General features: G+C 39.4%; 1 protein-coding gene across 1 annotated transcript in view; it reads left to right on the plus strand.

The window, feature by feature from the left end:
• The window catches only part of KCNQ1 (potassium voltage-gated channel subfamily Q member 1), a 332,273-nt gene that overhangs the window by 54,250 nt on the left and 251,234 nt on the right, over positions 1–26,789 (plus strand). Inside the window, exons 3-5 of the mRNA XM_077784257.1 lie at positions 23,666–23,792; positions 25,516–25,594; positions 26,501–26,597. Of these exons, the coding sequence (XP_077640383.1) occupies positions 23,666–23,792; positions 25,516–25,594; positions 26,501–26,597 (303 nt within the window). The remainder of the gene's footprint in view (positions 1–23,665; positions 23,793–25,515; positions 25,595–26,500; positions 26,598–26,789) is intronic.

Consider the following 26,789-nt stretch of genomic DNA (forward strand, 5'->3'; position numbering starts at 1 on the left):
CAATTAGAATTTGGGGGAGCTTGTATTGCCTTCCTGAATGTGCATCTAGGTTCTCATGCACTGTACAACTTTGCTTGCCTGTCAGCTTTTTAAAATTAAAATATGTTTTAATCACTTCTATATAAATATTAATCCCAACCCTTTTCTTAAAAGGCTCCAGGACCCGAGGTATTGTGAACATTTTAAATGAAAAAAGAAAATTGAACCAGTATGGGGAATTCTTTAAAACTGCTACTGGTTTTCTTACATATTATTAGTCCTAGATATAAGGCTGAAAACAATCAGTAAAAAACCTGGGGAATACTTCTGGTTTGTAGCTCTTAAATTGTTTTATTTCCTAGTAAGATATTTCTCACGTGCTGTGGGAGCAGGAGGAAAAACAATGGCATCTGACTGACCAGCATAGCAGAAGTGATATACAGAACAAAGAAGGCTTCTTATTTGTAATCTATTAGGTCTTTATTCATCTCAATTCATAACAGAGGAAATCAATAAATTTCAGTTGCTTTGGTCAAAATCAAGCAGTTCTTTTAACAAATGAACTTGCTGTAATGTTCCTGGCTGTAATGCTAAAGTTTCAAGGCAGTGTGCTTTTTATTTTGATTTATTTTTTGTCAGTAGCTTATCAGGCCTTCGTTTGAATTGTTTCCAATTGTGGGCAGCCAGAAATCGAACTTTATGTAATATCATCTATCTGTCACTTAGTGATGCTAACACATTCAGACTTTAGCATCTGGACCTCGCACTTGAGTTTTCAGCCATGAGGTAGGGTCTAATGTTTCAGTGCTTCCATGTAGTCCCTTCCTAGCTGTTTCCCATCTGTGTGTGGCTGTCCCACTTCCCTAGGGGTCAGTCACTAGTGCTGCCAATGTCACCAGACAAGCCTTTTCCCAAGAGAAATTTTGTTTAAACTGTATCACATGTTAAACTGTGCCAGACTACTGGATTCATTGTCTTCACGTCAAAAGTCAGGAAAATGATAGTACAGCAGAAAGTTGTGGGATTATGCTTGAGCATGTCTCTGAGATGAATGTATAGCTTTTTATTTCATGGGTCAATTCCAAAAAAAGCAGCTCTCCAGTCTCATTTAATGATTTAAAGAAGAAAGGCCAAAGTATGGAAAGATAAGATGTGATTGCAGGGAAGACAAAGAACAAGCATTACAGTCTACAGCTGGGTTCTCACCCTCTCTGAGAAAGTCAGTTCTTGAAAGAAAAATCTGTAATAGTTAATGTACTAAGTGTTATTAGAATTTTGCTTTTCTAGCTGGAGAATACCTTGGAAGAAAGCAGGCAAGCCTGTCCTTGAGCAAGAGAAAAATTCACACCCACTCTGGGCTTCCTGTGAGCTTTGAAGGACGTGCTTCTGTGATTGCTGCACCTATTTCATGTGCTCCTGGTGGTGCCTGGGAGTTGGCTGTAAGTGAGGGCCCCTTTGTGCTTTGGCCCCAAACATAATGTGGAAAGTGAAATATTGAAGGATAAAAGCAGTAGAGGCTGGACTGACTGAAGGACACTTCCCCAGATCTGTGCTCATTTTGTAAATCACAAATTACCTGTTGGCCCTAATGATAGAAGTCCAAACCATCAAACAAACAGGGTATCTCTTCTCATACACCCTCCCTATGTTTTCTTCTGTGAATTGGCTTCTTAGTTTGGGTATTAATTCAGAAGTTGGAAAGCTCCACTAGAGCCAATGAGCAGGAAGCTTAGCCCAGAGCAATACCTCCTCTGTCTCTTGAGCAAGTAGCAGCGAGGGAATCAAACCACCCTCAGAACATCTGGCAGAGCTGAGCTGTGCCAGTACACCCTTCCTCCCCCAGGGAAGATGACTGCCTCCTAGGGTGGGGCCAGATCAAAAGGAAGGTGCAGGGAAACGGAAATAGGGGTGAAAATGGATGCCAGAATGTTTAAAACATAGCTGCTGCATCTGTCTAGTGGTCTAGCTCCTGTTTGTGAAATAAATTTCATGAAAGATGCACTTATTTATGTTAGCCTGTGATATGTAGGTCTAGACCAACTGGCATGTTTTAAGAGTTTGGGAAAGAAAAGGAGACCGAGGTATTTTGCTTGCACTTTTTTCTTTAAGGTAATTTAGTCTAAAAATCTTTGAAGTAAAATAAACATTGTCTTTAAGTAGCCAAAGGCATTTACTATGTTTGCAAAGACCTTTGGTCTTTGCAGTCTGGTTTGAGGAGATTTGGTTTTGTCTAGAAGAAACAAAAATATTTGTGAGCTTGCTTTTGATTCCTGGACTGATACTTCTGTGTGTGTGAGGTGAAATTGCACAAAACTTCATTTTAATATTACTCCAAAGGAGAGATACACTGCTAGTGGAGAGGTCTGGAGAAACTATGTGAAACTCTTTCCTTCAGGATTTGCTTTGAAGAATGGTGGGTTGTATTTGTTTTGATTTCCCTCCCTGTAGTGCTGCTGCTTGGATTGGCACTAAGAGTGGGCTTGGTTGGGTGCTCTTTAGAGAGGTGGCTCTCATGAGCCTAAGCAGGTGACTGCCTCTGTGGGTCAGGAGCTGTCCCTTAAATTCTCATTTGTGATGGTCACCACCTGACATTTGAAGCACCTTTCACATCTTTGAAACGTTCAGTGATCCTGAAGTCTGTGTTCATCTGGTGTGATTAACTCTACTGGCAGGCACAGATTTATTATTAGCAATGGAAAGCCTGTGAAACATGTCAAACCTGGAAGTCAGATGACAAGTATCATTTTTAGCTAATTTTGTTATAATTCTCCCTGCCTGCTGGATGAATATATGTGGATCATATGAAAATGTGTTTGTAAGCCCTAAATGTCAATACTTACTGCACTGTTGTTAAGTTTAGTAGATACAAAGGTTTCACTTATAATTTAAATGGTGAGCTACAGGTGCTTATTCCCTCCTTGCATGGGAAGGGTGTTTAAAGCAAGGCTTCGTACCTTCTGGTTACATTTTTCAGTGCAATCAAAATAAAGTTGTGGCCTTTTCAGGAGCTTTGTAATTCACAGAACTATTGATCTTATCCAATTCAGTGCAGCATTACTGTTGATTCAGAGTAAAGAACTGTGTTTTCATCTTTCTACACAGTAAATGTGTAAAAGGACAGAAAAAGAAGTGTGATGAACTGGCCACAACCCCCATTCCTGGGGTTCCCCTGCCCCTCTGGCAGGGAGGAGGCAGAGAATTTGAGTGTGAAGTTCAGCCTTGGGAGAAGGGAGGGGTGGCTGGAAAGTGTTTCAAGATTTGGTTTTATATCTCATTATCTTGCTCTAATTTGATTGGTAGTAAATTAAACTGTTTTCTTCAAGTGGAGTCTGTTCTGCCCAAGACAGTAACTGGTGATTGATCTCTCCCTGTCCTTATCTTGACCCATGAGCCTTATATTTTCTTTCTCCTGACCAGCTGAGGAAGGCAGTGATAGAGTGGCTTTGATGGTATCCAGCCAGGGTCAAAGGCACCCCTATAAAGGGTGTACACCCCTATGTAATAAACTCAGAAAACACCTTGAAGTGTGAGAATGTGATTCTGGTAAACAGATAAGAGGGGTTGGTTTGATTTTTAATCTGGTGTGTTTAAAAGACTCGACCTCAAGAAAACAAGCCACACAGAAGCCAGCAGAACTTTCTTGGATGTGAAATGCTTGATTTTCTGGTAATAAAGTACTAAAGTAAAAATTTTAAATGTATTCAAATAGCTTTTGCCAAATAGCAACAACCATGTGTGAGTTTTTCTACTGTCTTCTGAATTATTTATCAGAGAAAATACTTAGATCCTGGTTTTGCCACTAAATCTTTCAAAAAAGAAAAGAAAATCACACAGGAAAGGTTTCTGTATATGAGAGAATTTTGCTTGCTTATGTTGTTAGAGCTTGATTTTGCTCTTTGAATGTAAGGTTGTGTTTAAAAGCTGCATTCTTCTGGCATCTCCTGAGGTTATGTTGTTCAGAACTCTTTATATGGGCTAAAATAAGCAGCAGTAGTTAAACAAATATGGTACAGTGAAAGCAAACGCTTTGATCAAGTATTGTTGACAAATATACTGTTACAGAAAGCTTTAAATAACATGTTTTATTTCTGTCTTGCTGTAGTGCATGGCATTAGATGAATCAAAACAGGTGGATTTTAAAAGTTATATGCATGTTTTAGAAACCGGTGGTTAATCAAGAATTATAATAGTGCAGTGTGTATATCTTTTAGTAAGTGCATTTAAAAACACATTTGGTAATAAATACATCATTAAGGTACATAACCAAACACTTAATTTAAGGAAAAGCTAAAGAGAAATTATGACATTGCCTAACCTTTTGTATGTATCTTAAACCTAGCTACTTATTGCTGTTTGGACAGAGATTTCAGCTTTGGGTGGTGTTTATGGTGTCTGGAGCACCTGTACACTGCAACCTTCTGTAGGGGAATAGAAAAGGCTTCAGCTACAAGAGCCTCAAACTGCAGGTTGTCCTCCTAATATTTGTGAGATACTGTCATGTTGCTTGTCACTTCTGCTGCAGTTTTAAGATCTGCAGTGATTGTTATTCAAAACAGGGTGCCTTTTGGACAGAGAAAGGCATAACTTTCAATTTGAAACACATAGAGACCCTTGCCATCGTATAAATACGTTAAGGAGCTTTCCTGTGCCAAAAACTTAAGAGCTGCTATCTGCTGGATACAAACTACTTGATGAATTGGCACAAAAAGTGACAAGTTATCAGTAGCAGCTTTTAAATATGTGTTGCACCACAAAACATAATGCCTAAACATGAAGAATCTCTCTGAATTTTGGGGTGTTTGAGATCTGAGCTGTCTAAATGTGAGAAGGGGTCAAAAGGTGCTGATTTGTACTGTGATTTTTTTTTTTGTCTGAAAAAGCAACTGTTGAACCAGAATCTATGAGATGGTTTCTGTTGAATATCAATGGAGCCAGAAATTCACCTGCTCATCCCCTGGGTCTGGTTTGTTCCCTGAGGTGGGAGATAGATATCTGCAGTGGTTCCTTGGCTTCTGCAGCTGTTCACAGTCTGAATCATTGGTTTGAACATTTGTTGGTCTCAGATTAACTTCATGCAATAGATTTAGAAGTCTATGAAGTGTTGGCATACACTCTTTTCCTTTATCCCTGCTGTTGGACCTGGCAGAAAATCAGTGCATTTACCTCACAGTAGTATGGCAAAGCTCTTGCTGTGACTCGGTTTATTTTTTGTTGTTTGTACTTCATAGTTTTCAGGAACCTGAGTGCTGCTTTTGCTTGAAGCTCAAGTATGAGCTCACACCAATTAACCTGAGGTTGAGATGTCAGAAGTAGGGCCTTGGTGTGTTTTTTGCATACACCCCTCTCCTGCACAGATTTATGGGTGGAACCAAGGTGGTTCCAGCTGAGAGTAGAAACCTGAGGTGGAACAAATGCAGGCCTAATAGTATTTCTGAAATGAAACACAAGCTTCTAAAATCTCTAAAAAGCATGTGTGAATCTTTCTGTTATATGTAAGTGTCTGTTGACATGCATCATCACCATCTCTCTGACAGTTTATGCTTAAAAGAATCCAGCTTTTTCACCGGTGTGCAAATTTTGCTCATAGTGCTTATCAGTTTGGAAGATAGGATAGGACTTCCTAAACCACTGAAATATTTCAAAGTGATGACTTTTTCTCAGGATATAATGCTTATTTATAGCTGCTGTCTAATTATATCAGTAAAATACTACTAAAAAATGTAGTGCCTTGTTATGCACCCCCTGATTTCATGGTCCTAAACCTGTTAAGGACAGCTGATGAACTTATTTTTCTGATTAATGAAGTATTGTGCTTTCAAAGCATGATGAAGCAAACAGATTTGATGCCTCATTATCCTTTGTTGGGTGCAGATGTGTTTTTTTAAATATACATAGTTCTGTACTGCCACTGCAGTGTCTGTGTTTTACACTTTGAAAGAAGGATAGGCATGGTTTTGGTATTGTGTCCAAATATTATTTCATCATGGGATTTTTCTAGCACAATTGCTTTGAAATTGAACAAAAAAATCATCCCTTTACTTCTGTGGAATATGTGTGTCATGGTCATCTCTGGAAATACTAGCTTTTGGAGTTTAAGTTAAAACCCCTCCCAAAATGGGAAGCCTCGAGGTTTAGTTGCAGCAGTGGTGTAGTTGGGGGTTCATTGAAAGCCTTTTTTAGTGTCATGCAGACTGACTGCTTTCAAATCTTCATTGCTTACTTTTTGTCAGAGCTTAAGTGATCTTTGGTCTCAAGCACCCCTCCGCGATCCTTTGCTATGGCAGGGCTGTGGGGGCAGCAACCAGAATGCAACAAACAAACTCACCATGAAGTGGAAATTGCTGTGTAGATAAGGTCTAGGGAAATTGGGTTTAAATGAAGGAAGCAATAAGATGTATTGTCCCAGGAGATCTGGAAGGAAATCAGATTGCACCACCTGATTTAGGGAGGAAACACTCATTTTTGCTGATGTAGTTTTTCTGCTTTTACTTATCCTACATGTCACCATACAGTCATTGTGTCTGTAAATGAAACACTAAGGAAAAAAGATGTATAAACGTTTTTGTTGATAAAGCCCCACATGTAAGTCCCTATGTGCCTACAAGTTCTTCATTACAGCACTGTCCCTCAGCACAAGCCACAGGGTGGCTGTTACATTGATTGGTTAAACTCCTGAAATATTCTTCTTGGAGTGCCCAGCACTATAGGCTGTCCACTGCAAAAAGGAGAGACATTTTCCTCACTTGTAATTTCAAATAGGAAACATGTCCAGCCCTGTTCTTCAGTAGAATGCAAAGGAAATTGTTGGTCGGGATCTTGTGGGCAGCCTGAGATTTTGGAGTTGTTTTCTCCCTCAGCTAACCTTGGAGGACCAGGCGTGGCTGCTTCCTCATCTGTAGTTTTTTTGTTATCCTAACTCATTGCTTAACCTTTAAGGCAGGTTAATTCCTTTCAGCTTCACCCTTGTCTGATACCTGAACTGGGGACATAAAAAGCCCTCTGCAAAATGTACCTGGTGATGCTGTCTGGTAGGGCTCCTGTGACAGGAGGGCAAGGAGGAGACCGGCTGCTCTTTCTGTCCTGCTGTAGGCTGAGCATGCCCTTATTGTTATTTCTGGATGTGCTGATTCAGCGTGGCAGCAGTGTGTAATATATACAAAATATGAGTGGCTACATATGTCAGATTAAAAGGTAAACAGGTCAGATGTGTATTTAGAGCACACTGACAGCAGGAGTTATGTACATCTGAAAGCAGATTCAGCCTGTGCAATAAGTGGAGAAAAGCGTGCCTCAAGCCAAAGCAGCAGAGGCTGTATATCCACATGTTTCAGTGAATATCACTTCTAACTGTCCTTATATATACCCTACTTACATTGTATATCTAACCTCAGCGATTAGAGCCTGTTAGGTATAAATGTAGTGACAAGCTGTACCTTTCTGGAGTTGCTTAAGAGTTACAAATAGGCATGACTGAGTAGTTGAAGGACATTGAATTAAACATGCTTGAATTAATAGGGTAATGATTGGTGCTGCTCAGAGCTATAAAATAAACACTAGCTGGAGCTCTGTGCTATGTGGCAACCAGATTGAGCCATGAGGTTGCTGAAGTATTCTGAAATTACTCAAACTTTGTTAAGTGAGAGAGAGATAATCCTAAGAAAGCTCTCTACGTAGGCTCCCTGTGCAGTTAATGTATTAAACCCCCCTTTGGCTTGTTGTTATGACTTCAAAGATACTCTAAAGCCTTTGTTAAATTGATCATTAACTCTGCAATGTTATAATTAGACATTTGAACTTGGCTGCTTTCAAAAAGAAAAGGCAAGAATGAAAATCCTGACCAGCGTTGTTTCTCTGCAGCTCATCAGCATGGTCAGAGAAGGATTAAAGTTCCACAAGAGTTAAAAAGCAATGGGGATTGAGGGCATTAACCAACCTTGCAGGATGGATAGGGAGCCATTAATCCACAAAGTTTTTCTTTGAAAGTATGGAGCGAGAATAATGTCAGGAACCTGAAATGGGTTTCTGCAGGAGATTTAAATGTAAGCTCATAAACCATTCTGATGGGAATGTCGGGCTGGAAGCGTGTGTTGGGGAATCCTTAAGTTTACAGCCCGGCAATTGAGCACGTTCCAGCCATCAGCTGAGGGCTGCCACTGACCCATTGCAAGGCTGAAAAACCAGCAGAGGAAGCCCCGGAGGTTTCAAACAAAAGCAACGAGCCCAAGCAGCGGCTGGGAAGATTGAGGGTGGCTGGAGGCTGTGGTTAAAGTTTATGAGCTCTGGGGCTGGGAGAAGCTCAGCCCTACGTCTCCCAGTTTTTTTCCTCAGTGTCTCCTGATGGAGTACAAGTCGAGACAACAGCTGGTAGCTACCATAAACGCGGCTGCAGAGTGGATGGGAAAACCTGTCTCCATAGTAACAGAGCAGGCATTGCATGTGCTGCTCCTGCTAGATCTGGGGAGTAGCTGGCTAAAGACATCTGGTCAGTGTAGCCAATTCTCTGGGGAAATTAGCTCATTTCATCTGATAGTAACCACAGAGACTTTTGACTTGGTTTAATGGTATGATGCTGAACATGAGATAGATAATCTTTGACTTTCAAAACTGCTGAACCAGTTGGTTCTAACTACTTTAAGATAAATATTTTGGTAAGGAAGGCTATTGCTTGTGCTCATTACCCCACCTCCCGCTCTTCCCTGTGGTAATGTTTCTGTCTAATATGAGGTGATTCTTCAGTGTGGGATGGGGTTTATGAATTCAAAGATAGTTTTCTCTTTCTAAATATTTCCTTCTTCTGCTTACAAAAGCTCTTTTTATTATACAGTGAGCCCTCTATGCCTTTCATCTTAGTGAGGGTCTATATAGTGTGAGAGAATGTCTGTGTTAACACACTATGGCCTGTACTCTAAAAAAAGTTCACTCCCCACCCGAAAAATCTTGGGTCAATTAACTCTTACACATTTTCAAAAGGAATATTCTGAACAGTTATGCAGCTACAAATAAACCTCAAAAAAACTGTTGAATATGTGTCAAAGTCTTGAGCTATTTAGTCTCAATTAAGCCAATTACAGATCATAATCTTGCGTACAATACAGGAAAATTCCCTGATTTTTGTGGAACAAATTCTGCACCTAATAGGCAGAGACTGTACTGAGGATATGGTGGTTGGGTATGTTGGCTGTTGTGTTCCTGTTTACCATAAAATTTATCAGTTCATGCTATCTGTGTAGCACTCAGAAATTTGGAGGAAAAACTTTTTTTTTCCATTTGCACATTAGAACATTGTTGCATATTTTTCCTATGTCAATGGTCGTAGTGGAATGATCGTAGTGGATGATAGCTTCTCTGGAAGAATAATGCATGCAGAAAAGTGTCTTTGAAGTGGCTCAAGGGGAACATCCTAAATGCGTGGGGCACAAAGAAATGCTTGATCTTCCACTACCCCCACCCACATCCACTACTGACACCCACTCCTGGTTACAAATATGTGAGCTCAGTGGGTTGTTGTGACCATCATGATCATATAGACAATGAAAATGTGTGGACAGGCATGAACCGTATGTCTTTGTTTATGGAAGACCAGCAGAGCTGTCAGTCTTTGAGAATCCCTACCCACGAGCTCTGTTTGAGCACGTGGGGTTGAATAAGAGAAGTGTGTTCAGCTCTGCTGAGCAGCAGCAATAAATGATTTTATGGGGAATAAGAGCTGCTATAGCTGCCATAGTTCTTAAGAAGGATCGAAAGGGCATCTAAAGGCCTTAACAGAAATCTGGAAACTAATTATAGTAAAAGAAGGGGCCTGAGCTTCCCCAGTCAGATAAGTGCAGCAGATGTTCAAGGGCCCCAGGTGGGCTATATAGATGTTAATAAACCAGATGAGCTGAAATCAGTTAATGAAAGAAGTTTAATCAATCTGAGTTGATTCAAGAAGTGACGGACTACCTGATGAACGCACGTACCTTATTGAATGAAGAGTATTTGGTTTTCTTTGTCTGCTGAGCTCATGCTCTGATGAACCAAGAGTTATATCTCTGTGGAGTTAAACCATTGAAAGTGGATGTCAGGGGTTTTTTTTCCCCCAAATACTTTTATTTCCTACCTGGAAACAGTCATGCAACAATGTGAAGTAGCATGTGGGTGTAAAGATGGCATGAAGGAAGGCTTTCCCTTTCCACTCTGGACTTCATACTGAGGCAAATGAACTATCTTTGAAATGGAAAAACAAACCTATTGGTTTAATAATTTTAAATTTCTGGCTACAGGAATCAATAATAAAAAATTCTACACAGTCAGAGAAAAATGATACTATTATAGAAATACTTAAGGTGTGAGAGTACTTTGGGGGTCTTGAGGTGAATGATTGTTTGCCTTTCTACATTTTGTTTGCTTGTTCTCATGAAGCCAGATGGCTTTGCTTGAAACTTGCAATAAGTCTTCCTGAAGCTGGATGTTGTAAAAATTAGGGAATTCCGGTCAGTGTGGTTATTAACATGAGATTTTTCCTCTCAGGGTATAGAGACAGTATTTCTTTTCCACTGGGCTCCTTATTTTCACAACATTTTCAGGAAGTTTAAATCTATGATATGCCTGGTCTTCTGATCTGTCCAGATCAACTCACAGATTTGGGAGTTTTGAGAGGGAAACCGGAGGTAGACAAGGTAATCACGTGGACCTTTCTAGGGAGAGCCCAAAAATAGAGAACCCATACATCTTTCTCAAACAAGAACTGATAGTAAATTTCCTCAGCTTTTCATAGTGTTGCTCCAAGCTGAGTTCAAAGCAGTTCTTCTCAGATGGCTGTTTTTTTACAGCTTTTAGCTATTAATTAGATTAGGTAGTATAAGACAGTCATATATGCTGTCCCTTGGAAAAGAAAAACCCTTAAATTATAGCTGCTTTACATATCACTGTGCCTAGGGCACTTGACATAGATTTCCCTTTGTACATTCCTATTTCTCTCCCTTACCTGGAGAAAAAGGCATGCATTCTTACTTTGTTCAAGTACTTGGAGTTTGCAGTCCCCATGAGGTCACTTTCTAGCCTGGCAGTTAAAGCTAATTTAGTTAATCAGTATAAATATTAATGTTGCCTGTGTAGTTGTTTTGTAGTAATGGAGATGCTTGAAAACACATCAAATGTGGTTGCGAAGGTTTTTAAGAGTTTAGCTGGTGTTTGGAATATGGTACAATTGCATTTCTGATGCCTGGCTACATGCTGGCATTTTGTTCTGTGTTTTCCTGTCAGGAAGCATAAATTGTTGATTATGTGGCTCAGTACTCAGATATAAGTAGTGTAAATGTGTAATCTTCCCTTTTCAACAGATTGGTACAACTGGGCTTGTTTGTTACAGATTACAGCTAGCTTCAGTGGTCATCCCATTGACTTGGATCAGAATATTCAAAAATAAATTGTTACAGAGTGAAGAGGTGTTAGAAATCACATCTGTGTTTGTACCATGGGCAGCTCAGTGTTAAAGCCTCAAGACTGAAGTCTAATCCCAAAACAAAATGTCAGAAGTCTTCTGCCTGCCAAAACTCTGAATAGCTTCTTTTATCATTGAGTCCTTTGGTTGTGCTGGCTCACAGGCAGAGTTGCACAATGTACTGAGCAGCAGTAAAGAGGTATAACGTGAGCAAAAGAAGAGTTTCTCAGCTCCTGAAGAGGAAGAAATACTTTAGTGGGGTTCCTTTGAGCCTGAATTCTGACTGAATTATCTTTATATTTATTTTAATGGTAAAGCAAGTTGAAGGTTGAAAAAAACACCTGGCTTTCCCTGCTTTAAAGAGTAGAAAGAACCACAGAACACAAAGTGAAGTTAAAAGGAACTCCTTGAATGTTGTTAGGGATTCCAGAAGTACTCTTTAATTGCTGCCAAAGCCAATGTGCCTGGAAGTTCTGTGGAAGACACCAGTGCAGTAGCCAGTACACAATTGCTTCCAGTTCGCAATTGATTCCCCTTCCCCAAGCTTTATTCACCCTGTTCTCCATCTTAAAAAAAATATTACTCCACATTTAGTGTTACACTTAACATTGAAACAGTCAAAGACGATTTCTCATAGCAGTGGGAGGAGTTGCACAGTGGTAACTGCTTGGTGTTGCTCTGAGAACTGATTACTCATTCTACCACCACCATTGTTTGCTGTCATTTTGAAGCTAAAAAGTAATCTATTTCAATTCCATGAGCCTGCAATTAATTCACAAAGTGTCTAAAAAGAGGCCTTTCTTGGTGTTTTTCAGAGCAGTTTAGCACCCAAGATGAACGGTCCATGTCTTGGTAGCATGAAATATCCATTACTATTACTCAAAGGGTGTGAAACCACATAAAGGATTACCAGAGTTTCTACCACATTTAGAGCACCGTAAAGCTTGATGTTTAAATAGACACAACATTTCTGGCTTTATCAACGTGCAATTTGGGACAAGTAACATGGTACATCATAGATGTATGAATTCTCTGATATTACATGCTAAGGGCACATTTCTAATGAGGAAAGCTTTATTGTTTGGCTTACTAAAAACATGCACTCATGTCATCAGCTTTGCTATCCCAAGAGCAATAGTTTATAAATATTAAAATACCAGTTACGGGACACAGCTGTAAAGTACTTTACAGATCTAGTAGGTTTCCTTTGGCCATCCAGCTGATGAGAAATGCAGTCTCTTTCTAGTGTAATGTAATTGTTATGAATTAAACCCCAAACAAGTACTAACAATTGACAAAGTTGAATGTGAGTGTTATGTGTTGGGAAAAGGGGAAACACGAGGTTGTCATTAAAGTCATTTTTAGCAGAGCTGTTTGAGCTTTTTGTGCACTATTCATGTGTCAGTATTTGGTGGCTGTGCATCAGGATGCTCCCTCTTTTTCCTCTCACTTTGTCTTAAAAAATAACTTTGCCTGTAATTATTTATTTGGCATACTGAGAAAATATTGCTATGAAAGACTTTTTTACAGTGGAAAAAAAATTATCACCTCTCAGTAATGGTGCAATGTGAAGAATGTTGGGTGTTTCAGTTACCCCTCACACAGAGTGGTGGTTTGCATCGTGAGTTAGTAAATATTGAGGCTGGGTTTGTTTAAAGCAAGGGTTCACCTTTCTTTCGTATAACCTCTAGCTTCTCTTCTGGAAGACAACTGCTAGAAGTGTGAGTTTCAGTGGATCCATTGTTGCTGAACACATATTTTTGTGTGGTATGAGCATTTTTGGTTCCAGTGTGTCATCTTGGCTCTTTAAGTTGTAAGTAAGGCCTTTGGTGTCCAGGTTAGACTTAAAGATTTTTTTGTTGGTATTACATCTAACATGTAGTGGGGTTTTGAGAGGCTTAATCAGGACAGACATCTGAAAATCAACTTTTTAAAAAAGTAAGCATTGAAAACTGCAAAGATATAAAGTGTAGGCTAAAACATTGGATGATTTTTTTGGCATTAAAAAAATCCAAACCACAAAACAAGAAAAGTTTTATAATTGTTGATAGAATTCATCTAACTGTGGAGTAAGACTAACATTTCTTTCGTCACTTGCTGGGAAAAATCCTTTGGAAAAAGTGGGTTTACAAAGTTATGTTTATTTTAATTACTAACTTAAGCAACAGCAAATCTCAGATCAGAGAGAAGGGCCTAGAAAATTCTGCTATCACTCAAAAAAATCCTTTAATGAATTACCTGGAAGTAAAGTTCACATAAAGAGCAGCTATGCCTCAAGATTTAGAAAAATGAGTGGAACATTATGAAGTTCTGCTCTACTGCTATCAGTTGGACATTCTGATGTTTTAATGCATAACTAATGCTTTGGTTCTTCTAATAATGTTAATTTTAAAGTGTACTCCAACTCTGACCTTCACTGCCCAGTGTTCCAGCACAGAAGAGGCTCATCTATCTCTAAACTATGCTCCTTGTGCCCATTACTTTAAGTTGCAGTTATTTTTAATTCTTCTACTACTGCTTTGCTGGGGGGATTCTTCTGCTCAAGTGACTTTTGCTTGGTATTGTGCAGAGTCTTGGGTTTATTCTTGACATGTCCAAGGCAATGCTTTTACAAGGTCCCTCCTTTTCCAAAGAGCTTTGGAGTACAGTGTTGCTAATTCTGCCAAATGCCATCTTGGTGGTTTGTTTTGTTTTTTATTTTGTTTAAAAATTCATTCCATATAACGCCCATTAGTTTCCTGAGGTATTTGATGTCTTGAAGCTCAGACCAGCTGCTACTGAGAAGGCCATGGGTTTTTAAAGAATTTTTTTCTTCCAGCAATGAATAGTGCACTTGTCCTTTACTTGTAAAGGGAGCAGAGGAAAGGTGATAGTGAGTGGAGTTTCACAGAGCTGCAGTTCTCCTTCAGTAACTTCAAATTCTGCAAAGAGCTGCCTCTGCACCATTTATTTATGTTGGACCCAAAACTGATAGAAACATGAATTCATGTAAAAATATAAGACTTTGCACATAGCGGTAGCTTGGTTAATGGGGTATACGACTTCAGAGAGATCTGGCTTCTATCTTCGTTTTGCAAATGTACATTTAGTTTGGTCTCTTTGGAACACTATCAAAGCTTTGGAGAGAGTTTGTACAGCGCTGGTCATGTGCTTTGGTTGGTATAAACTAAGTTCCCATTTCGGAATGCTCTAATCCTGATGCGCTGAATGATAGCCACAACTGTTCAGCAAACGCTGGTTGGAACGGGCGCAGGAAATTGGCACCAGGAGGAAGCTACTTGCCTTCAGTGTGTGAAATGTGTTTGCCACTTAGCTGAAAATGCTGACTTTGTTGCCTTCAGTTACGTTTATTTTGCATGTCAAATAACTCTCCTCTCCTCCTTCACAAATTTTAGAGGCAACTGTAAAATGCTGACTGAATGGGCTGTGTACATATGGCATCTGAGAGGGTTTTTATTAGCTTAAACTAGCACATGTGTTTTCCTGTGAGGAGTATTAAGTGCCTGGACTGCAGGTTTAGTGTGTGACTGTTTTTGCAGCTGTGTGGAAGAGCATGATGTGTATTCCCTGGAGCAGGCCTGGGAGAGAGCTGAAGTATGTTGAGGCAAAAGCAGGATGTGTTTATGAGAATGTCAAACAGAAATATGGCACTTGAACCCTTATCATTGCTGAGCCTGATACTGGTAACCAAGTAACTGTCATCCAGGTGTGTGAAAGGATTTTGTTTCAGAACTTGATGTCTTTATACTGGAACTTTGTCCTGCCAGACCAGACAAAAATAGTTTTATTTTTTGCCTTTTTTTTTTTTTTTTTAATATGGAGGGAATTGAAACCAATGTTAGTCACTTAAAATTTATTTATTTTTAAACTCTTTATTGAAGAGCTTGTTCATTGCTCAGGCCAGAAATCCTAGTTTTGGAGGATGAATTTTGAAAGCATGTTGCTTCTAGAAGAAGAGGATATCATGAGTAAATATAGAATTAATGTCCTGCTTTTGGTGACCTCTCACTCTTCTTACTTGTGGAAATTACATCACATCCCAGAAAGAAAAAATAAAAAAACACATAGAGGGGAGCAACGAGGCCAGAGCTGAGAATCCTGAAGCAAGGACCATTCCACAACTTACTTCTTGGAGGGAGAACTGGGCCTTGGGGAGATGTTTTGCCTGCACAAGAGAGTTAAGAAGTTAGAACTTTGTCAGAAAGAACTCCTCTTCTGCATACTCTGTTATCTGCTTTTGCAGGAGCAAGTTGTTGAAATAGGCCATAAATAATTAGCTCATGGGATCTAGATGTGGGGGCCTCATGATGTCACTGTTCATATCCAGCTGTACTTCCATCCACAGTGTTTCTTGTCTTGAAGCATTTGTGTGGGTGGTGAGTAGTGGGTTTTCAAAACCACTGGAACAAAAATACTTTTTTATCAATGCTCCTTCTAATTTCTGTTTGAAAATGTGTTGATGCTTCCTGGATGCTGTTAAAATATGGCCTCAAACAACAAAGAAAATACATTATGTCTGAAATCACTGGATTTCAAGTGTTGCTGTTATCAAATCTTATAGCAGGTAACTAGAACTTGACCATTACGTCTTAAAGTGCAATCTACCCTTATATTCCCTTTTAGCTGTACAAAGTGGAGCTCCTACATGTTAAACTAGGCAGATCATGGCCAAATTCTTCCTTTTGTTTGACTGCTTACAGATAAGGGATGCTGTGCAATATTTATTTTCTCTTAGAATGGAGTAGTGTTGTAAAATGATAGTCTAAAGGAAATATGCTTTGCTGGGAGTCATGGTGGCTTTTATTGCCCTGTACTTTTTAGCTGGAAAACAACAGGCATACAGTCTCTTCCTGAAGTCCCTCAATAAATTCCATGCTGGCTGTGGAGCAAAGGCAGGACTTACGAGCTGCTTGATGTAGGGCATGGTGGGTATAAAGTAGCTTTTTAAAAAAGGAGTGAGAAAGGTTGTTTAATATAAAAGCATGCAGCAAGATACTTGACAGGATGAAAATGCTCAGATCAAGGAAAGTAGCCACTGTGTAAATAGTGTTATTATGACAGTTCTCTGTAACACAGAAATATAGACTTGTTTGGCTTACACTGATATTTTAAAATAGACTGTAGCAGTTCCTTCTACTCCTATTAGCATATTGTATGTACTAATGAATGGATTTGCATATTTGTGAACTGTGATCATATGTACTTCATCTGAAGTGTAGGTGAATAGTTCCTTTGAATTCAGTAAGATATAAAATTAAGCATATACTGCACTGGGTAGAAGCCAGAGCATTTTTCACTTTGAAACAGAGGGTCCTGAATTAATTCCTTCTAGGGACTTCTATGAAGCCCTGAATAAGAGGTTCATTAAATAAACAGAAAGGAATCAGGATTTTAAATAATTTTTGTATCAGGGTTAGCATGTTGACACTTCTTCTCTCTTGCCAAATACTTTGGGTTTGAAGTCTACTCCTAGAGCATGCTTTGTGATGGGGGAGAGCTGCACATTAAAACGAGTTCTCTAAAATGAATGTGCAAGCCTAACTTAATTCACGTCTGCAAATTCCTGGTGCATATCATCAGCAACCATGTTCAAAAGCTAAAGACAACTGCATTATGAAGAGACTTGTACAGGGGTGACAATGTGGAAAGTTGTTGTAAGGCAGCCATGCTCTGAGACCATGCCGTGCTCCAAGACCATTTTCACGTGCAAAGGTACAGCAGTGACATCTGAAGCCTTTTGGGGCTCATGGAAAAATTCCAACTGCCAGTATTTGGGCTTGGCTGAAACCTCTAGCGAGAAGAGAGCGAAGGAAATCAGTGAAAGGCTTTTTAAATACACCTGAAGGAGTCGGGTGCCTGACTCCTGTTGAAATTCTATAGGATTTAGTTGCTTGGAGTCTTTGGAAAAATTTCAACCTGAAATTGCGGGCCTGAAGTATTCTTTAATGGTCCCTGTGCTATTGTTCTGTGCTCTCAGCACAGATTAAGGGAAAATAAAAAAGCTCCATCACAATCAACTGTTCTAGCTCTGCCTCCTAGTAAGCATCCCTTTTTGTCAGAACATGAACACTAATGGAAACATTATTTAATCTTAATTAAAAACATTAATAAGGGAGCTTTAATGATGTCCAGCAACTTGGGATTAATTATGGGCCTCTGAAGGTAGAAATCTAATACTTATATTTTTTTTTTTTTCTGTAGGCTGTTTAATCACTTGGTGCCCAGTTTGCTAGGTAAAGAATTTCAGCAAATGAAGCCAGTCTTTTGAAAGAAAGGAACAACCAGGCATGTTGGCTTTAAACATTTCTTAAAAACTTAGCATTACTTGTTTTCCTCTGAAAAGATGTAATTTACAAGCTCTTTGGAAGTGAGGAGGTTATGTAAGGGGGCAAAAAATCTCCAGTCCTAAATAACATTTTTGAGACTTGCTGTTGCTCAGTAAGTGTTTATATATGCGCAAAACCATTTGTCTTTCTATTTTTTATCTTTGTACTTCATCAAGTTGGGATTTTTACTTTATTGAGTCCTTGTGTGCTTGCCTAGGCCATCTGATTTTGCTGTTCTATGTATCTTAGAAAGCACAGTACAGCTTTCAGGAAAAAATCCTGCCTTTCTCAATGGAACAAAGAGGGGCCTCTCTATACAAGGCGGGTGAGATTAGAAGAAACAGTTGCCTTTGCTGCTGTTAATTTGCATGCCCTGCTCGGGCTATACAGAAATGCTGTCTGGAGCATTTTGCAAGCCCTGATGTGTCAGGGGAACAGCGTGCTGAGAAGTGGACTCCAGCTCTCTCGGAATTGCCATGCAGGCTGTAGCATTTGGGTTTTGTGTGCTGCCCTTCTATCAGTGTAAATGCAACCTATTGCCACAAAGAGGATCAGAGGGCTGGAGCACCTCTCCTGTGAAGACAAGACTGAGAGCTGGGATTGTTCAGTCTGCAGAAGAGAAAGCTCTGGGAAGACCTTACAGTACATCCCAGTACCTAAAGGGTGCTACAAGAAACCTGGAGAGGACTTTATACACAGATGGGACTAGGGAGAATGGCTTCAAACTGAAAGGTGCAGGTTTAGATCAGCTATTAGGAATAAGTTCTTTACTGTGAGAGTGGTGAGGCACTGGAACAGTTTGCCCAGAGAAGCTGTGGTTTCCCCATCCCTGGAAGTGTTCAAGGCCAGGTTGGATGGGGCTTTGAGCAGCCTGGGATAGTGGAAAGTTCCCTGCCCATGGCCAGGGGGCTTGGAGCTAGGTGATCTTTAAGGTTCATTATGAATGAAACTCCTCAAACTGAGTCTGAAATTACTCTATAGGAGAGACATGCTCTTGCTGTTTTTTTGACCTTTGAGGTGTAGAGAGATGCTGTAACCCTGCTTGTTAAGATGCTCAGCCTGTTTGTTGTCCAATCCAGCTACACAGCCCTTGACTAATGGCAAGTATCCCATTTGTCACTTTAACTCAGCAGATCTATTGTCCCTTCTCTTGGCTCCTCCAAAGAACTGCTTGTCATGATTTCTGAAAAAAGTCAGAACTTCTGAAAACTTCAGAAAACTTCTTGTGGCAGTGTCCTTGCTCTGCTATTGCTGCCTTAGACTGTGAGAAGGTTCCACCTCACTTCTCTGTAGCAGCAATATTCCATTGCCTTGGCTAAAAAATAGGTTTCAGTGCAAGTAGTGCCACAGGAATCTTACAGCTGAAGTAATGGTTGTTGGCATGCAATCCTTACATAAGCTACATGAGGGATTATTTCATTGTTTAAAGAAATCTGTGGGAACTTCATCATCCTTGAAGCCAGATTTGATAGAATTATGGGAATAATATGATTTATTTCTCCTATGAGGGTAATGTAATAGAGCTTGTGATATGGCAGACATGGGTAAAAATTGTACTCCCAGTGAAATGTTGAGATGGGAGGAAATTCTTTAGTACAAGAAATGTGTATTTAAAAGTTAAAGCTGTCCCTCTCACCAATGCCTCTTGTCTTCCTGTGCCTGTCATCTCCCCTTCCTTTTAGGGCAGATACCTCCATGAGAGATGCAGTAAGCTGTAAGTAAGTCTTCAGTTTTGGGTATTCTATAGCCAGTCAAAATAACATAATGGTATGCTTTGCCTCCTATCTCCTAGAACATGTATGTTACCTCTCTTGCTTGTATGGAGTGCATTGAAACAGTCTTAAGAGTCCAAGTAAAGACAATTTGGTTCATAATAGATTTCAGATGACCTTATCTGGCCCTCCCACATCAAATAGTTGCCTGAATGTCTGTGATGCTCCATGACCAGTAATAGTTTTGAAGTCTACAGGCAGAGCTTCAGGTAATATATTCTCTATACAGATGCATTCTTGGCCTCCAGAGACAACTTCTGTATCTGTTAAATAGCTGTTGTTGTGGTGTCATGATCCATTTTTTGTCTTTTCTTTTTTTTTTTTTTTTTTTTTGTGGTTTCTTTTTTTCCCCCCAAGTTGTCAATCTAATAGATAAAAAACATCTCTTTCGGTTAAGTTTTAGGGTCCTGTCCAAAAACTTTTTTTTGGAGCTGCTACTGTACTTTATTTCACAATGGTGGTATTGGATGTCTCCCATCTGAGGATTGTAGCTTTCAGTAGAGTGGGGATCAAGAAGTAAAGGCAGAGTTTTTCAAGATGAATTTATTAGCAAAATATCTGGAAACTCTGGAGGTATGGACTGTACTAGAAGATAGCATGGGTATATTTGTCAGGCAGTTGTGTTTTTACTGATCTTGCCTAAGTTCCTTCATTGGATGGTGAGAGCTGTTCTGTAACCAGATGATTAAGTTATGCCATATTTTATGTGGCTGAGAAAACATGAATATGGGACAAGGCATACCTGGGCTGAACAGGAAGGATGGCAGAAGTGAGGATTACCATGTAGAAATCAATAATTAAAGGAAAAAAATATTTTCTCTCAAGTGAGACAGTCCCTCTATGCCCATAGTGTGAATGTACATGACCGGCACATCTTAGAGGGTTCCTTATACCATGTAAGTTTTTAATCTCAGTGTTGTATTTCTGTTTTCACCTTGTAGAAAGGAGATTGCTATTAAGTTACGTTGGTTGAATGGTTCCTTGCACAGTGGTGTATTTGTGTGTATATAATTTTGACCAAAAAAACTCCTTGACGGAACTTTAATTCCCATGCTCACTTGTGTTTTTCAGGCAGTTATTTTCTTCTAGTACATGTAAATTTCATGTTAAGCTGGTAATCAGAAAAATACTGGGAATGCTTTAGTAGCTCAGGAGAACATAACTAATGTACATTTTTTTTATTGTCTACAAGTTTCTGGCCACTAATATAAGAGCTCACAGACAGAAATTCATCAGCTTCCCCCACCCCCAGGAGGCTACTTATTAGATTTATGCAACACAAGATATTAAAAACACCTTTGTCTGTCACAGAGCCACGGGCAGGCGAGGGGGGAATTTGCCAGTTGCTAATGGATACCTGGCATTTTTGTATATGACCATGAAGAACAGCTTGTGCACTTTCACCCCCGATGTTCCCTGAATAACTTGGGTCTCATTTAGGTCAATAAGCCTTTATCAAAACGTCGGGAGTGAAAAATGTGTCTTGGTGTAAGCCGACTGGTTGTTCCCTCCAGTCAGAGGCGTCTATAGCACAATCAGTGTTCTCTAAGCTTGTCTGCATGTCACGCAAAGAGCTGGGTGACAGTAACCATTGAGTGCGTGTCTGTCGCATTGTTTTTAGGACAGCCTCCATTTGCATACTTGCCGATGTGCCTGTGAGCCAATGAACCATGGAGGGCTTTAGGAGACGTACGCGCGCAGCTCCCATGCAAATTTCCTGCGTGGGGAATGCTCGCTCCTTTAAAGCACAATCCGGTCTTTCTCTTCCTACCTTCCTCCTGTAACACTGAAGCTGTGATCCTGATGGGCCGTGGCACCCGGTCATGGTACTGTTTGTGGTTCCATTGTGCTAAAATGTTAACTTTTTCTCTGGGTTTTTCTTTGCTTACCAAGGTAACTTTTTTTTTTTTTTTTGCTTTTAGGAATTGCCTTTGGGGATATCTGAACAGTATTGTCTGTGCTATCACGTGTGATGTGAAGCCATATATCCCTTCCTCAGATGAGCTATTTTGAATGAAGGACAGTTTTTGCTTCCTGTGTGGTTGGAATTGTCTTTTGTAAAGGGAATTTCCTCCATGGTAGTGATGAAGGGAAATGTACTAGTCCTCTGCATAAAGAAGAACAATTGGATATTAGGGTTTATTGACCTGGTCTGTGAAAGGAATACAGTCACCTGTATTCCTTTCTCTGATCAGAGATGATTTCCTCTAGTGCTCTAATATCTGTGACAAATCCATAGGACCTCATGTCAAGCAGAGCTCATAATTTTCCCATTCAGTTTTGGTTCATAAGTGACATTAGATTGGACAAAGGGAGAGTTTCAATGCATTTGAAGTTTGTCATAAGACACAGGCTTTCCTTAAAACATCTGGTGCAGCTGCTGTTTCCTTCAATTTATGATGTTCATTATGTCTGTAACTTATTGGAAAATATTTAACAATAGTTAATTTTTAAAGTAAAAAGAATGGTGGAGGGTTCTGGTGGATTCTTTCAGAAGGAAGCTCTAGAAAAGATTCTTGGCTGGATTGAAGGGTCTGTTTATTACAACCAATGGTCTTGATAGTTCTATTTTATCTTAAAAATCTACCTTGAATACAAGTGACTATAAACAATTGTGATAGCTATTCTACTGTGTCTGATGTCTTGCATAGGTTATGAGACAGCAAATTGAGGGAGAGAGCCCTGGTTCATGTTCTACCAGCTTGGGTAGAAATGTCACACAGTTGAATTTCAGCACTTTCTTGCCCTGAGATGAACAAGTTTTTTATGTCGTCAAGATGTTTTAGAGCCACAAAAGTATTATAGGAAAGTCAACTGATGCCTAACCCTTTCCCTGTTATTTTTACCTGTATACAGCCGTATTATTTTGCTCAGTATTCAGGGCAATGTGCCATGCATTTTTGAAGGTGATAATTACTCCCATTCATTTTGACTAAACTAGGGCTGTGTCCTGGCTATTTCAATCAATTAAGAAAATAATCATAGGTACCATCTTGAGTCCCATTTGCCAATTTGTCATGAAAAACAGCAGTGAACCCTGAAGACATGTAAGAGGGCTGGATGGAATGTTCAACAGCACACTGTGTTCTCTGCAGTTGCTCTTTACGTGAAATCACACTTTGAAATAAGGAGCTCATTCTCTTAATCTGTTCTTAATCTACTAACCTGTGTAACTGTGACGTCTTGAGACTGGTTTCTCAGCTCTGTTCTTACTTTATGCCACGTGTTGTGTGTTTTCAATGATAAGCCACTCTTACCATTTCAATAAGTAGATTTTGTTTTTGGCCCTGATGGAGAATGTGGCCATTTATTAATTGAGTTGGCCAATAAGGAAGGATTGCAGCTCCCTGATACTCAAGGAAACTATGCTGGGTATGCCATGCTTATCAAGTTCGTGGAAAGCCCAAGGTTTATTCGCACATTGATGACGTTCCAAATAGGACCTAACTGTACCTTGGTCCAATCAGCAAGAATATGAGGTGTCTTTAACATCTCTGACCTTAGAGGCATTTCCAAAGTCATACCTTACTACAGGTGAACAGTTTATAAGTAGCTTGTTACCAGCAGTGCTGCAGGGCTAGGTCTCTCTTTCTGCTCAAGTCCCTAAATGCTGACAAGAGGATGGGAAAGGTGTGTTAAAGAGCTCACTTTGTCTTCAGTTTACCTGGAGAGTGACATATTGGTGATGGATACTAGAAACCTTTGTTCAATCCAAGTGAGCTTAAAGGAAGACTGAGAAAGGATAAATAAGGGGGAAGTTGAGCTGATCTGGTAGATGGTACTTGAAGCACACATCTTCCCAAACTGAAGTAAACCAGCAAAATGCTCATCTTCTAAATACAGATTCTGCTTGTTTGCTTTGGCTCAGTCAGCAAACCATTTGTTTGAATTAGATCAAGTGAATTGCACAGAATAGTTTTCAGGTTTAGTATGTGTAGACAAGCCAAACTGCATGTAATCAAAGTATTTAAATTTGCTCCTAATATTTTCTTTCTCTACTCTTACAGGTTTTCCTATTTTACTTCAGATAATGTTTGGTATAGTTGATATAGTTGTCACCTTCCTAATTTTACATTTTATTTATTGCTTTCTAATACATTCTGAAAAGAGATGAAAGACATATATGGAGTAAAGAATTAACCTAGTTCCCTGTGTGTTTCTTTTAGGAAATTGTATTAGTGGTATTCTTTGGAACAGAATATGTGGTTCGGCTATGGTCAGCAGGATGCCGCAGTAAATACGTTGGAATATGGGGAAGGCTTCGTTTTGCTAGGAAGCCTATTTCAATCATTGGTGAGTACTCAAAGATTGCAAAGTTCATGTAAACAAGGAGTAAAACTTGCCCTAAAGGCTTTCAGAAGTCAAATTTCTGCAGCAGTTGAAGCCAAGTTAGAGCAGGAGGTCTTGCTGTTAGTGTGAATGCAGATCTGAATTTCCTTTCAGTAACTCATGGAACTGTCATTTGAGAACAAATGTAGCTTGCTTTATTTTTCCAGAAGAGCAGAGCGTTTTCATTTCAGAAGTGATCTTAAGCTTTGCCAGGAATAAGTCTTGGCCATAAGCCTGTCTCCTGTGACCTGAGGATCCCAGATACTGTACAAGAGCTACAAATATATATTTTCAAAGATACTGAACAGCCTTGTTTTTCTCCCCTTGGCAGCCATTTGACTAGTTTATTATGAGTTTATTTTGTGCTCTAATTGAGCTGTGTGTCTCATGGTAGAGTGCAGTAGATGCATTGTAGCTGCTTTGTGTATCAATTAAGTTAAAATAATGGTTTTCAGTGACACATTTGGAGCTGGACACTTCAATTCCCTTGAGATTCAACTGGCTTCCTAAAATGACTTCAGGGTTCTTGGAAATTACATCCAGATATTCCATGTATTTCACTAATCATTGTTTTTTTAGATGCTTGTCATTCATTTAAGAATTTCACCAAAAGAAACAGAATCCAAAATCAATCTGTATTTTCTTAGCCAGCACTGAAAGAATTGTGTAAAGACCCTTGCCCTATACTTAAGTACTTGAAATATAAATGGACTAAATAAATCAGACATTGGAAGAGGAGTATTGTTATGGAAGAATAAGAATTCTTGTTCTGTGACATTTTCCACTACTCATATGTTGTTGAGTACAGGACATAAGTTTCCATAAACTATGTACGTAAACATGTATTCCATAAACTATGTACAGTTGTGTTGAATATAAATTACAAAATTTTGTACCTGGGTACTTTTACAATTATAAAATAGTTTAATTTGACTCCTCTGTGCATCCCTCCATATATAAATAGCAATTGCATCTCGGGTGTGACTGCAGCTATAAAAAGACTTTGACTGCATCTTTGCCCTCTGGCCATGATCCATTTTTCTTGAGTGCTACAACACTAACCATTCTGAAACATCATCCAAATTAATTCAGTTTGGAAAGCAAAATGCAGTTCCACTTTCCCAGATACGGATCAAGAACTATTTAATTCTCCAAAATACAGAGTTCCTTTCCAAAATTTGCTAGGCCTGAGGCACATAGATTTAGACTACGGTACTGACTGACTTAAACTAAATTAGACTCATACCGTAATTCCAATTTTCTCTCCCTTTTAGACCTGGACAGATGAAATTACAGAAAGACAATTTTCTTATAGATGAAATAAACCTCAAAATCTCTGACAATTAAAATTTTATCTAAGCACAGAACAGAAAATAAGAACTGGAGGGGAGAAAATAGATGGAAACTGCTGAAATTCCCCCTAACTTAAAGCTAATAAGGTTTCCAGGCTGCTTGATAGTAACTCTTCATTCATGTAGACTGTGGCCAGCTTGGACCTATCTCAGTACAACCTTTCCATCACATGATGGATTTTTTTTACATGCCAGTCGAGATCTCTTGATATGTAAAAAATATTAATTAGGAGTGACTGTTCAACCTGTTAATGTGGTGTTTGGTTCTAGTAGTCTTGCAGAAGTATTGCAAGATGCTGCTAATTAATTTTCTTCAATTGACTTTTATTTTCCAGATTTAATTGTAGTTGTTGCTTCCATGATAGTTCTTTGTGTGGGCTCTAAAGGTCAAGTCTTTGCAACCTCCGCTATCAGGTATGCAGTAAAAGAAAGTAGTGCTATCTGACCAAGGTAGTTTCTTCTTTTGTTTTAATTTACCTCCTGTTTCAATTCTTGCAGGAAAAAATGAGTCACTGCCCAGTGTCATGTAATAGAGCAGATCACTGATCCCATAAAGTGTAGGGGAGGTAAAATTTTGTCGTAATGCTTTTATGGCTAGTGGGGATAGAGAAGCTCATTCTCCTTCCCCCTTTCCCCACCTAGGTGGGTTCTACCCAAATCCTGGTTTAGTTTCTTAGCTCAGTTTTATAGCAACTCTTTGATGCTTTGTATCTTTGACATCTTCAAGAGACCTCTATATAAAATGTCTGTGGTTGTGAATTCCTGATGGACTGAATCCACCTTGTGCTCAGGAAGGTCGCACCACTTGGTTTTCTTGGATGAATGGGTGGCAATGTACTTTGCTATTCACACTAGCTGCAGCCATGCTCCAGGATTGCAGTGATATTTTAAAGGATATTTTAAAATATTGGACTGTCTGGTTCAAATTGCCTATGAAGTTCCTCAAAGATAAGGAAATCAGATCTTCAGTTAGCTGGTTCCGTATTTTGTTTTCTATCCTGGTGAGCATGTCAAATATGAATTGATGAATGATTTCCAGAGCATTAGAGTTTGTGTCCAAAATTCCTGAATCCTTGAGTTATTCTTGCTAGCCATGTGTATAAAGGTCAGTTCTTCCCTTGGACAATCTCCCCAGACTGTCTTCATAACAAACAAGAAGAAAGATCAGTGAGTGGGGTGATAAGACTCAGGATACTACGTCTAACATAAAATACTCTGTGTCTCTTAAAATGGTCCTTTGGAAGCCAGAGATCCTTTTTCCACCTCTTTTTCTTCTCTTGTGTGTTTGGTCTCTTCATTAATTTGAAAATCGTGTTCCAGGGGCATCCGTTTCCTGCAGATCTTACGGATGCTGCACGTTGACCGTCAGGGTGGCACCTGGAGGCTGCTGGGATCAGTGGTGTTCATACACAGACAGGTAAGTTTGGGCACTCTGAGGAATGGCACAGCTGATATATTCAGAACAGCATACATTCAGCCCTGCTGCTGGTATCACTTATAGTTAGTGTGAAGGCAGGTAGTAATTTATTTTAACCAAGCATGGTTTTTCTGCCTTATATTCGCTGCCACTTTGGCAGATTTTGACTTGTAGTTGGACTCAACAACAGAA

This window comes from Lonchura striata, chromosome 6 (genome assembly GCF_046129695.1).
Source record: "Lonchura striata isolate bLonStr1 chromosome 6, bLonStr1.mat, whole genome shotgun sequence".
In the NCBI taxonomy this organism is placed as follows: Eukaryota; Metazoa; Chordata; class Aves; order Passeriformes; family Estrildidae; genus Lonchura; species Lonchura striata.